This window comes from Microcebus murinus, chromosome 13, assembly GCF_040939455.1.
Source record: "Microcebus murinus isolate Inina chromosome 13, M.murinus_Inina_mat1.0, whole genome shotgun sequence".
Classification (NCBI taxonomy): Eukaryota; Metazoa; Chordata; class Mammalia; order Primates; family Cheirogaleidae; genus Microcebus; species Microcebus murinus.
Window position 1 is genome coordinate 20,857,516 of NC_134116.1, and position 13,110 is coordinate 20,870,625.

The 13,110-nt window shown below is 41.6% G+C and overlaps 1 protein-coding gene across 4 annotated transcripts in view; it reads left to right on the forward strand.

Annotated features, from left to right (window-relative positions):
* The window catches only part of DZIP1 (DAZ interacting zinc finger protein 1), a 63,834-nt gene that overhangs the window by 22,017 nt on the left and 28,707 nt on the right, over positions 1-13,110 (forward strand). For all 4 annotated transcript variants that reach the window (XM_076009338.1, XM_076009337.1, XM_076009335.1 and 1 more), the window contains exons 10-13: positions 797-859; positions 9,895-10,035; positions 10,485-10,533; positions 12,348-12,404. In XM_076009338.1, the coding sequence (XP_075865453.1) occupies positions 797-859; positions 9,895-10,035; positions 10,485-10,533; positions 12,348-12,404 (310 nt within the window). The remainder of the gene's footprint in view (positions 1-796; positions 860-9,894; positions 10,036-10,484; positions 10,534-12,347; positions 12,405-13,110) is intronic.

The window sequence follows — 13,110 nt, forward strand, 5'->3', positions numbered from 1 at the left end:
TTTTTCTATATGTTTTTAGTTGGCCAATTAATTTCTTTCTATTTATAGTAGAGACGGGGGTCTCGCTCTTGCTCAGGCTGGTCTCGAACTCCAGACTTCGAGCGATCCTCCTGCCTCGGCCTCCCAGAGTGCTAGGATAACAGGCGTGAGCCACCGCGCCCGGCCTATTTTTAATTTTATTTATTTATTTATTTATTTTTTTTTTTGAGACAAAGTCTTGCTCTGTCACCCAGACTGGAGTGTAGTGGTGCAATCATAGCTCATTGTAACCTGGAATTCCTGGGCTCAAGCAGTCCTCCTGCCTTAGCCTCCTGAGTAACTGGGACTACAGGTGTGCACCACCGTGCTTGGCTAATTTTTAAAATATTTTGCAGAGACAAGGTCTCACTGTTTTGCCCAGGCTGGTCTCGAATTCCTGGCCTCAGGCGATCCTCTGCCTCGACTTCCCAAAGTGCTGGGATTACAGGCCTGAGCCACCATACCCGGCCTGGACCTTACCTATGCCTGTCCTCTCAATACCAGTAATTGAGACTGTATTTGGCCCCAGAACCTGAAATATTTACTGTTAGGTTTTTAATGGAAAACCTTTGCTGTCCCCTGCCTTACAATATAAGATTGAAACCAGGTGCAGCTATGTTTAAACATTTTTGACTGGATACATACTAAAAAAATACCAGCTAAAATTTTACCAGACAGATATTTGGGTTTCATAGGTACCCACTGAAAAGGAAGCTTCCATTTTGTGTAGGTTTTACTGTTACAGTTGCACATAAATTACTCTTTTATTCCTTTGTAGGAAAGCAAGTGGACGGCACGAGTTCAAGCTCTTCAACAAGAACACAAGAAAGAGAAGGATCGGGTAAGATCAAGAAACCGGTGGCCTATAATAAGTAGATCATTTTTGAAAAGAATATATTTGTTTTTCTTCATATGAAAGGTACTATTTGTCCACTTAAGATTTGTGGGGAAATGTGTAACAAAATTAAAATTATTTATAATTCCAATACCAGAGCTATCACTGCTGCTACTTTGGTATAATTTTTCAGCTTTCTTTCTATGCTATATATGTTGCATTTCTATAAGTATAGAACCACATAGATACGTAGTAGTCTTACAGCATTTGAATTATGCTTTAGATCTAAAGTTTCTATACTTTTCACTTAATATATCATCAAGCTTTTCCTGTGTTTTAAAAGATGGGTGAGGAATCTTTTCATCTTGGAAGGCCGCATTAACTTAGCTATAATCAAATGAGGCTGCATTCAAGGAACTTCAATTAGATATACTTAAAAAATGTACATTATTTTGTAAAAATCTAACTGTTATGTACTTAATAATTTCAGAAAATTAGACCTATTTGTTAATTTTCAAGTTAACTAACCTTTTAGTGACTTTATTGTGTCCGCTTTTTGTTGGAAAGGATTTGAATGTTTGGTTGCAGCATGGTCGTCCACAGTTTCAGTTGATCCTCTAGATGGGTATTAGTCACTTGTGACCTTAAGGGCATCTTGATTTGGGTTAGGTAGGAGAATGTAGATTCACAGCGATAAGTGGTTGGAAAGCAAGAAAACATTTTTCAGGCGTGTTGTGGAAGGTGTGGGTATTCTGCATTTTTCCATATTTCAACTGGATCTTTCTCAGCATCAGACAATGACTTTAAAATGCCATCTACTGAGATCTCAATCAATTCCATCTGTAGTTCTTTAGCTGCCTTGGTGATATCAACTAGGTGAGGCTGAAATGCTAATTTGAGTGTGACGGTATGATTCTCAAAGTCAGTGAACTTTTCATTGAATTCTCCAATTAATAGATCTTATAACAGCTGCGTATTCTTCAAATAATTCACATATATCATCCTGCTCATCAATGACCTTTGCTAAGTGGGGAAAATGTTCATCCAGAATTTCCTTTGGAAGAAGTGTTTTGAAAAAGGACAGCTTTTTTTTTTTTTTTTTAATGTTTGGATTTTTTTGCCACATATCATATTTAGACTTTGTTTTACCTTGCAAAGGTAATGTTTTACCTTGCAAATATTTGTTTTGATATGACATGATATCACACAGAAACAGTGCATTCCTATAGAAATCTTTTAATAATTCACATTGCTGATTCTGTTCTTCATAAAATTTAACTGTCTGTTCTCTCAGAGATAAAATTTTGGCTAACACCTGTCCCAGTGATAGCCAACACACTTTAGAATGATATGGCAAATCCACACCGAACACCTCATTGTTCAACTTCACCATGTTATGAAACTGATGTTGCCATGTTGCATTTGCATGAATGTAGTTAACAATCCTTATAACTTGATGCAAAGTGTCACTTAAAATAGTGGCTTTAGCACAGAGATTTTGCTGATGCTATCTTGCGTCTATGAAAAGAAATGAGGACATCTGGCTCTGTTAATACTTTTTATATAGGTGCAATAAACCCTTCATGTTTTCCTGTCATGGAAGGCGCACCATCTGTACATACGCTCACAAAATTTACCAAATTCAGTCCAAGTTCATGATAATCACCTTGAAAGTTGTTGAAGATATCTATTCCTAGTGTTCTGTTCCTAAGAGTGCCCAAAGGAAGTACTGTTCATAGCAAAGAAAATCTTTTGTTACGACCTGCATGAAGTATAAAATCTACGCCAAGTCAGTAGTATTAGTTGATTCATCCAAAGTGATTAAATGATATATATTTTCCTTTTGAAGTATTGCATGAAGTTCTGTGAAGTCGAAGGCTAATTCATGCTGCTGATCAGTTATGGTTCTCCTTGAAATAACCAACAAAGCAGTTGTTTGTACTTTGAAACTTTATTGGGATCTAAGCATCCTACAGCTTGGACAATGTATTCTTTCACGATTTCTATATCACTGAATGGCTTCCCTTTGTTTCTGAGTATATAAGCAAGCTACTTTATATGTTGCTTCACTGGCATTATTTCCAAGTCTTATTGCTGCTTGAAACAATTGTCCTTGTTTTTGCTTTTCATCTTTTAATTTCTGCAATACAAACTTTCACACCTCTCCTGCTAATTTAAAATATTTGTGGCCCTTATGAGTGTTATAATGCTGATGAGCATTGAATTTCTTTAATGTTGCTATTGTAGTATCACAAAGCAAGCAAATAATCTTAAATTTAGCAGAAACAAGATATTCCCAATCCTCATTTAAAAAATCTGTTTTCTTCCTTCAGCGTTCTTTTTGTCTTCTTTGACATGATGGTCTGTTAAGCAGACAGAATTAAAAAATACTGTTGAGCTGTGCAACTATCCACAATTTCCACTTCAGACAGAAACACAGTGCACCACTGTCAAAAGCTGTTAACAGACTGGCATACTTGACTCCCATAAACTCTCGCCAACCTGCCCCATGCAGTAGTGGTGCCACTCAGGCGGGGGAAGTTAGAACTAAGTCATGAGCATAGTAGGCGTCACCCTTATGGCTTACTAATGTTCTAATTGTGCCAGTCAATCTGGGAGGATTATTTCTTTGAAACTTACTTTATTCTTTGGTATTTTAAATACGTTCATCTTAAAAATAAAATAAAAATATAAAAGATGAACAAAAATATATTAATAAAAATAAAAGGATTTGTTTTGTAAAATTTGGATTCAGTCAAAAGGACACATGTGGGCTTAAAGCCACAGGTTCCCCACCCTTGTTTTAAAATATTCTTTGAAATCATGACTTTAAATGGCTACATGATGATCTTATGGATGTATTACAAGCTATTTGACCATTTCTTCATTTTTCTGATTTTTTTCACACTACAGAGTTGCAGTGCAAATGATTATTAAATAAAGGCAAGGATTATTCAAATTAAAATCACTTTAATGAAAACAAAATTTAATAATGACACTGATTTCCTTTCATCTGAGTACATCAGAATTTAAAGTGTTACAATGTGTTTATGCCAGTGCAAGAAAATTTGTTTATTTTTTTCACTTGAAATTGTATTTCGTAACTTTGTATCCCTTGTAAACCTTTTCTGAGTGGAGAAAAATGTTTCCTTTTCTGCACATTTCCTACAATGACTTTTCTTAGTATAGTACCAAGCAGAGGGTCATACGACAAAAGGTCATATAATACATGTGTGTATAGTAGCTAGGATGAAGAGTGTTCATGTGACCACAAGGCTTATCAGTTTATATTTCTCCAAAGTAGGACATATACTAAGGAAGAACAACAACAAAAAAGAGAACCATAAAAAGTTCTAGAGCCCAAACTAAAGCAAAGCAAACAAAAAATAAAAAACTTCACCAGACACCTGTAGTTTTTGAGACACTTCAGTGGGAAAATCAGATATTAATCTACCTTTAAAATTGTATCATTGCTAGAAAAGGAAATAAGAGCCATGATTTGTTTTCCTCTTCCATTTGTAATATTATTTAGTCATGTAAGTCATTTATAGTGTTTATACATAGACACATACACACAAATACACGTATCTAGGTACATGTACAATAGTTTATATTGAAAATTGAATTCGCCAATGCAGTGATTCAATTCAGGAGATATTTATTGAGCATCCACTGTGTACAACACTCTGTAGGGCTAAAAAGAGATACAAAAAACAATCCCTGCCCTCAGGTTGCTTGCAGTACGGCAGGAGGGAAGAAGTGAGGCCATGGATACCCAATGGGAGTCGGGTGGGAGAATTGTAGAGTGCTCTTCGGAGAGTCTGCTAAAGGGGAGTGGGGGCTACGTGTGGTTCACACCCATGTGGATGTCTTCCGCCAAAATCACCCTGCTGAGCTCCAGATCTGGTAGCCAGCTTTGAAGTTGACATCTCCATGGGCCTCTCAAACGTTGCTACGATGAAGTTCTTGGGTTTGTTCCCAGATATGGAAGCTGGCACCCTGGTTCCCCCAGATGCTCATTCCATATCTCTCCTTCTGTCCCCAAGCCCAGGCCACTGGCAGGTCCTGCCATATATCTCACGCCCCTGTCCTTTCTGTACGTTTCCGTTGCCTCTATCCTTACCCGAGCCTCCATCGTTTTTTAAAGGGCCCCAGTAGCTGTTCTTCCTTGTTCCAACCTTCCCCTTTCTTAATCTGTTCTCCACAGAGTGGGCAAGAAGGTCTGGCTGCTGGCTGCCACTATAGCCTCAGCCTGATCTTCTCTCTCTCTCTGAACCTCCTCTTTCTAGCAACAATGGCCTTCTGGTAATTTCTAGAACATTCTGTTTCTTTATACACGGTTTTTATGCTGGAAAGCCCTTCCACCTGCCCTTTACATGGCTGGCTCCTTCCCCTCGGTGTGAGTTTTCTACACTGTACAGCAAATTACCACAACTGAGTGACTTAAAACAACATGCCATTTCTTACCACGCTACCCACGGGATGGTCCAGGCACGGCTGGGCTGGGCTCAGGGAATCACGAGCTGAGTTCAGAGCGTCAGCCGGGCTGTGTCCTCATCTGGAGCTCCTTGTGGTTAACGGAAGGGCTGAGAGCCTGGGCTCCCAGCCGCCACCCCTGCTTCATACAGCTCACAGCCTGGCTGTTCATGTCTTCAAGGCCAGCTAAAAGACTCTCCACCTTTCATTCTCCCCCTTCCGGAGAGGCCTGGAATTGCTTTCAAAGGGCTCACCTGAATAGGACAGGCCCACATAGTGTAATCTTCCTTTTCATTAACTCGAAGTCAGCAGATTAGGGACCTTAATTTCTTATGCAAAGTCCCTTCACCATTGTCGGGTTCTGCTGGTGACAAGCATGTCACAGGTCCTGCCCGACCACAGGGACCACATCACACAGGGCCCACACGCCAGCAAGTGCCGCCTGAGCGCCATCTGGGAGTTCTGTACCTTCCTCTGGCCTCCGTTTTCTGGTCCAACCTGATGTCACTCCATCTGAGTAGGCAGTCCCTTCCCTTTTCTCACCACTTCACAATTGCAGCTCTGATCACCATTTTAAACAGTTTGCTTGTTTATTGTCTGTCTCTTTGACCCTATCATTCATTAGCCCTCTAGGGAAAGGCTTTATTTAGCTCTCCAGTGTCTCCCTGGCACCCACTAACGTGCCTAAAATGTGGTTGGCCCTCGTTAAATACTTGCTGAACGAACGTGGAAGGAAGCCAGGCGTCCAACAAGAGGATCGTCCGACCTTGTTTTTGTAGACGGAGAAATGCCAGTTGTAGAGTTCAGAGGAGTAGGGTTGAAAGGGTTTTCTGTGGGTCTGAGCACCATCTGCTGCAGGACACTAGTCTAGGTTTCCATCGTGGACCTGGGAGCCATGACTGTGATGACTGTGTAGTTACGACATTGATGGTCACTTCCCAGCATGTTTTATCTGTGGCGGCAGAGATGCAGGATCCCAGGATCAGTAAATGGTATTAATAGTTTCTCTGCACCATAGGTGGCTCCACTGTGCAAGGAGTGTTCGCTCTTGTCCATCTGTGTTATGTGGAAATAAACGTGGCCTGTGGTTCATGTACTGGTGTCCCGGCGCTGGCCCATATTGGCTTGTGAATGCACACATTTCTTCTTAATCGGAGTTTTGTTTTTTGAAAGCTGCTTAACCAGCACACCAGTGGACTCACAGTAGGAGCATTTAGAAATAAATTATGTATTTGTAGTTACTATGTACTTAATCCTTGTAATATTTCTGTGAGGCAGGTACTGCTACAGGTAAGTACCATTTGACAGATGAGGAAACAGAGGCTTAGGAAGATGCTGTCTTTTGCCCAAGGTTGCTAGCGCTTGAATCCAGGCCCCTTCTACTTTGAGGGCTTTCCGTACGCTCTGGCTCTGGGCACTGAGCCAGCACATGGGGAGAATAGGCAGCCACAGCTTCAAGATGTTGCTTTTCTGTAAGGACAAAGGCTCTTTTCCTTCAAGATGCTCGAAGGCAGGCGTCCTCACACTACGGCCCCGCGGGCCACATGCGGGTATTTTTGCCCGTTTCTTTTTTTACTTCAAAATAAGATATGTGCAGTGTGCATAGGAATTTGTTCATAGTTTTTTGTTTTTTGTTTTTTGAACTATAGTCCGGCCCTCCAACGGTCTGAGGGACAGTGAACTGGCCCCCTGTTTAAAAAGTTTGAGGACCCCTGCTCTGAGGTAATAGTTCCTAACCAGGGATGCACTTGAGAATTATCCGAGACTCTTTTCCAAAGTACACATTCCCAGCTCTACTCTCGAAGAAGATTCTGACTCAGTAGGTAATCTGGGAAATGCAGATTTTGGAAAAAACAAACCAGAAACCTCAGCTATTCCGTTTTGGAGCCGTGGTTTGAACCACTGCTCTTCGATCACTGAAGTCCCTGTTCTTCACGGCATCTTGATAGCATTGATTGGTATTTAGGGACAGAATTCAGGTTTCCTTATTGATAGGAGGTGATTGTTTTAATCCCTGCTCATTGAAAGCCCACTGTGTTCCAGGCAGCTGTGGAAATGTCAGTGGTCTTCTGGCTGGAATAGACTGGTAGCTGCAGTTTTTACACTTGGTCACTGCAAGTCGTGATGGAAAGACTTACTGTTGGGGGTACGGAGGCAGAAGGTGAGGCTTCTCCCGGTTGCAGGCGAGGTGCGCGCCTCGAGTGCTGGGAGCGTGGGAGTTCCTGTGCCACCGCCAGGCATCGCTGCTCCCTCGTCAGCTTTGGCTGTTCAGAAGCTGCTTACTTCTCCCTTCTTTTCTCTTAAACCCTAACAGAGGGGTGAATTCAATCAGGTTTGGTAATCTCTGCCTGAGACCTAACTATTAATTATTCCACATGATTGGTGCCTACTGTTCCCACAATGCACATATTGTATTTCTCTGTTTAGGGGAAGTTGCATTTGCCAACTTTTTATTGCTTTACCTAGATTCTTGGCAGTCTTTTTTTTTTTTTTTTTTTTTTTTAAATAACACTGGTAGGAGTTCAAAGGGAGTCACAGGTAAGCGATGGCATGCCCTTTTGACCAAACAGAAGACTCTTAAGAGCTCGGGAGGTTGTGGAATGGTCACATAAAGTCAGGAAGGGAGGATGGGGTGATGTGCACGGGTGGAGAAAGGACTAGAACGTGAAGCGGGAGGATCACAAAAATGGGCTCATGGGCTGCAAACTTGTTGAAATAATTTCTGGCTGTCTCTTGTTTTCTGCACTTTTCTGGTCCATTCTTAACTCCTATGTCAAAGTGATGTCATTCCTTAGTTTTTCTTTTTTCCTCCTTTCCTGGGGCAACTCTCAATATTATTGATCAGGTCCAAGACTCTAAACCTCCACCCAGAACCCTGGACATTTTTCCTGGCTTTTCCCTCTATTTTTCTGGCTTAGCATTTCCTAGGTTGCTTTGGGGGTTACTGTTTTACAGGGTTACTTTTACAGGGATCTGTAAAAATGTAGTGAAAGTTCTTGACAGCTTGTCCAGCCTCAAAGGAGCAAGAGCACTTCAGAGGCAGGACTGTGCATTGTGTTGACTGGGAGCATTGATTTGGAAGCCGACATAGACATTCAATGCTGGGCTCTGCTCCCTCCAGCTATCTGAATTTGGGTCACTTCACCACTCTAGACTTGAGATTTCTCATCTGTACAATGGAGCCAAAACAGGTATCCACAATATTGTGGTGTGGGTTAAACAAGATAAAGTGCTTAACATAGCATTTAACACATAGTGAATGTCAATTAAAAAAAAAAAAAAACAGGCGAATTAGGAAATGCTGGTCTAGGTGCTCTTATATACTCATCTCAGACGTAGCTACTTCCTACCCCTCTATTTGATCTGCACATTCTGTCTCCACTTCCAGGCCTTAGACTTGGAATGTCCTTTGTCACAATTACCAAGTTTTTTTTTTTTTTTTTTTTGAGACAAGGTCTCCCTCTGTATCCCTGGCTGGAGTGCAGTGGTGTGATCACAGCCCACTGCAGCCTGGAACTCCTGAGCTCAAACGATCCTCCTGCCTCGGCCTCTGGAGCAGCTAGGACTGCAAGCTCATACCAGTACACCTGTCTAATTTTTAAAATTTTTTGTAGAGATGATGAGTCTTGCTGTGTTGCCCAGGCTGACCCTGAACTCCTGGCCTCAAACAATACTCCCACCTTGGCCACCCAAAGTGCTGCAATTACAGGTGTGAGTCTGGCCTCAAGCTTTTTTGTTGTTTGTTTTTTATTTTTATTTTTTTTTCACCAATTTTTATTTATTGTTGTTTGTTTTTTAAACCTCTCTGTTTAAACAACTACGGAAATAGCTTTAAGAGCCTTTTTAAAAATTATTGAAAATAAATTCTTCTTGAATTCCTTTTGTCCCATATATGGTCTTCCCTGACATTAAGTCTCTAAAGATGAGTCCCTGACATTAAGTCTCTCTATGTTCTTGGTCCTCTGTATCCTGGCATCTCTCCTTTTTTTTTCCCCCTCCTTTCCTCTTTCCTCTCCTCCCTCCTCTCTCTTTTCCTCTACTCCCCACCATCCCTCTTTGTTTTCTCAGTAAACGTTTATTGAGAACCTGCTAAGGGCCAGGGATTATGCCAGTTGCTGGGAATATAAAGATAAGTAAGACGTGCTCTTGGGCCCAGGGTGTGGCACATGTGGACGTGGGGAGGGCAGGACTGCATGGCAGTGCAGTGTGGTGGCGTGGGCACAGCTCTGGGAGAAGAGGAGCTCTGAGAGAGAAGCCTTCACCCTTTACCCTTGCTCCTTGTGTGTTATTCCATGTAACGTGCTCAAGTTGGCTCAGCCGCCCACAGTATCAGTGCTGTGTCTGTCTTGGGTCTCAAACTCCCTGGGAACCCAGAAGAAGCACCTGGTACAGCCAGGGCCTCAGTCAAAGATTGACTTGATGTGCTTAGAGGGCATAATGCCACTTGATGTGCACAGAGAGCATAAGACCAGCAAAGAAGGCAGGGCACATAGATAAAATCTACAGAATGAAGAGATTTTGTGTGCAGCTTGCAGACCGATGCCTTTCTTAATTTTTTTTTTCAGCTCCTGTCACATATAGAGAAACTTCGAACCTCTATGATAGACGATCTAAATGCAAGTAATGTTTTCTACAAGAAGAGGTTAGAAGAGCTAGGGCAGAGACTCCAGGAGCAGAATGAGCTGATTATAACTCAGAAACAGCAGGTATGTCTGGTGGTAGGTTGGCCCCATGCTTCTTTAAGCAACGCGGTTTATCTAAGAACATGTGTTTTTAGTTCAGAGCATTTGTAAGTGGTATAAGGTAAAGGAGACAGACCATATTTCCCCTTGTGATAGCTCACAAAAGTAAATACAATAAAATAAAATTTTAAAAGGTATTTTAAAATCCTTTAGAGCAGATTTATTCAGTTAGAATTCAAAATTAATTTGATTTGAAGGTAAATAAGAAATTTTTTTGGTAATTACTTTGAGGAGCAGCCAAGTCCAAATGCTGCTTGTATAGTACTTTTGCTCCTGTGCTTTTAAATCCATGTGCCCTGTGTCTTTAAACGATTTAGTGAGAAGGTTAATTTACTAACATTATCTGTCCATTATCCAGTGTGTTCCTGTCTAGTTTCAAATATGTATCAATAAAAGACTGTTCTCCTTTGCAGATTAAAGAGTTTACCTGTAAACCGTTAAACAGTGTCAATGAATCCAAAGGTAAGTGGACAGGATCTCGGTGCTGGGGGTGAGGTGAGCCTCCCTGGCTGTGCTGGGCAGCAGAAGAATGTGGACCCTGCTGGTTTATGTGTGCTAAAGATGTCATTCCTCTTGTGATTTTAATTTGGGAGATCTAACCTCTATTATTTTATCTGGGAGATCTGCTTACCACTACCCATAGAGTTGAAGAATTCTAAAAATCTCAACTATCATTTAATGATTTCATTATTTTTATCAGAATACTATTATGCACATCACACCTACTCAGTAACCATTTACCTCTTAATTTGTATACTGTAGCACAGACAGAGTTATGATTAAAAACACAGGATCTGGAGATAGACTGAGTTCAAGTCCTGTCTCTGGTACTTCGTAGCTTTGTGAATCTCTGCCTCAGTTTCCTCAGCTCTGGGCCGGGCACGGTGGCTCACGCCTTTAATCCTAGCACTCTGGGAGGCTGAGGCAGGTGGATCGCTCAAGGTTAGGAGTTCAAAGCCAGCATGAGCAAGAGCGAGACCCCGTCTCTACTATAAATAGAAAGAAATTAGCCAAACAACTAAAAATATATAGAAAAAATTAGCCGGGCATGGTGGCGCATGCCTGTAGTCCCAGCTACTCGGGAGGCTGAGGCAGGAGGATTGCTTGAGCCCAGGAGTTTGAGGTTGCTGTGAGCTAGGCTGATGCCACAGCACTCTAGCCTGGGCAACAGAGTGAGACTCTGTCTCAAAAAAAAAAAAAGTTTCCTCAGCTCTGAAGTAGGAATATTAATAGTGTCTTAGTCCCATTTTATGCTGCTGTAATAGAATACCACAGACTGGGTAATTTATAAAGAACTGAAGTGTCCGAAGGCTGGAAAGTCCAAGAGCATGGTGCCTACACCTGGCAAGGGTCATCCCACAGTAGAAGGCATCACGTGGCATGCTAGCATGCAAGACAGAGAGAGGAAATTAGTCCAAACTCCTCCTTTTTAATCAGAAACCTACTCTTGCAATAATAACTAACACACTCCTGCCACTGTTGCATGTGACATTGTTAAAATGGCCATTGAGTTTTGGAGGGGACATTTAAACCATAGCAAATAGTGACTATATCATAGGTTGGTTGTGAGGGTTACGTGGGATAATGTGAAGTACACCTGTTAAGCCCTCCTTGGTGATAGGTATTGTTATTGATATTAAACTCTTACTCTGAAATACTATAAAGGCTTGCTGCTTTAGTCTCAGTTGTGGTGGTTTAGGGGTGAAAGCACCGTGGGGAAGAGGGGTATACACCGCCCACTGACTGCAGCAGTGGTAGCCTGCCAGTCTCTGTACCATGCAGGAGCCAGACAGCCCATAAGGGAGTATGCAGGCCACAGGTGCAGGGTCTCTTAGTAAAGCCTAAAAGCTCACCTTCTGCCTGGTCTGCCTCCCAGTGATTCCAGTCTTGGCTCCTGCACGTCTCAGGTTGTTAAGCTCAGGGTTGGTCCCCGGGTGTAGGAGCTGGGTTTCTTCCCTTTTGTTTTTCGATACATGGTTGTGGAAAGAAGGGGTTGTGGTTCCCTTTAACATCTCTTTGAATGGCTAGAGCTTGGGTAGTGAGCGTTACCTGTATAATTACTCAGATATCATAAATATTTGAAAAGCAATTTTAGAAAGAATTTAGGTTTAAAAGGGTTTATGTTAAACATATTTATTCTCTTGGGTGAGACACTATATATTGGTACATTTTGTTTATTATTTTTCTGGGGGATAAAAATTAGGGCTGCCAGAATTTAATCTGTAGCTTGTGATTTTTGTTACTAATTCATTTTTTTTTTTTTTTTGTCATTTCAGGGACTCATTTAGCCTGGCAAACTTTTGAATCTAAGCCAACTGCCCCAGCCATACCTGGTAAGTTTCTATAGTAGGTTCGGGGCTTTAAAGGTATCTTTAAAATACTAAACCAAAACATATCTTTTACTTATTCGTTATTTTTAGAGAAGAGACTTTTCTTAGAAAATCAACGTGTTTAGAGATTGTATAATGATTTATTCTGATTCATGCATTGACCTAGTTCTAAAACCCAGGACTGTAAATATCCGCGTGATTTTGTGGGGATTTTGATTAGCCATAGCTAGTATTTTGCAATTTGCCTTGTAATGGGATGACTAAAAATTCCTTGGCATCAATCCAAGTTATACTTTTAGACTTCGCAAAGTGACACACTGTGTGACTATGCTGCTGCCTGTGGTGGCCACCACGTTTTGGCAATGCTGAGACTCTTGCTGCTGCCAGCTTTGAACAGGTGTTCTGTCTGTCCTCACTTGCGGTCGTCTCGGCCATCTGGTCTGTCTCCCAGAGTTGTCAGGATTCAGCAGGAAACCAAAAAGACATAATCTTTACAGTTTAGAAACCGACAGATTTTTTTTTTTAAGATAATAAATAGTTGAAATATCTTTACTCCCATTCAGGGAAGATCTGTGGGTGGAGGGAGTCAGGGAGCTGGCACTGGTGGGCGTGCACAGGGATCTGCGCTGGAGGAACCCAGACTGAGGCTGGGCACGGGGTGAAGACACCACGCATATGGGCCCAGGACTCATGAGGGGACTGCGTAGTG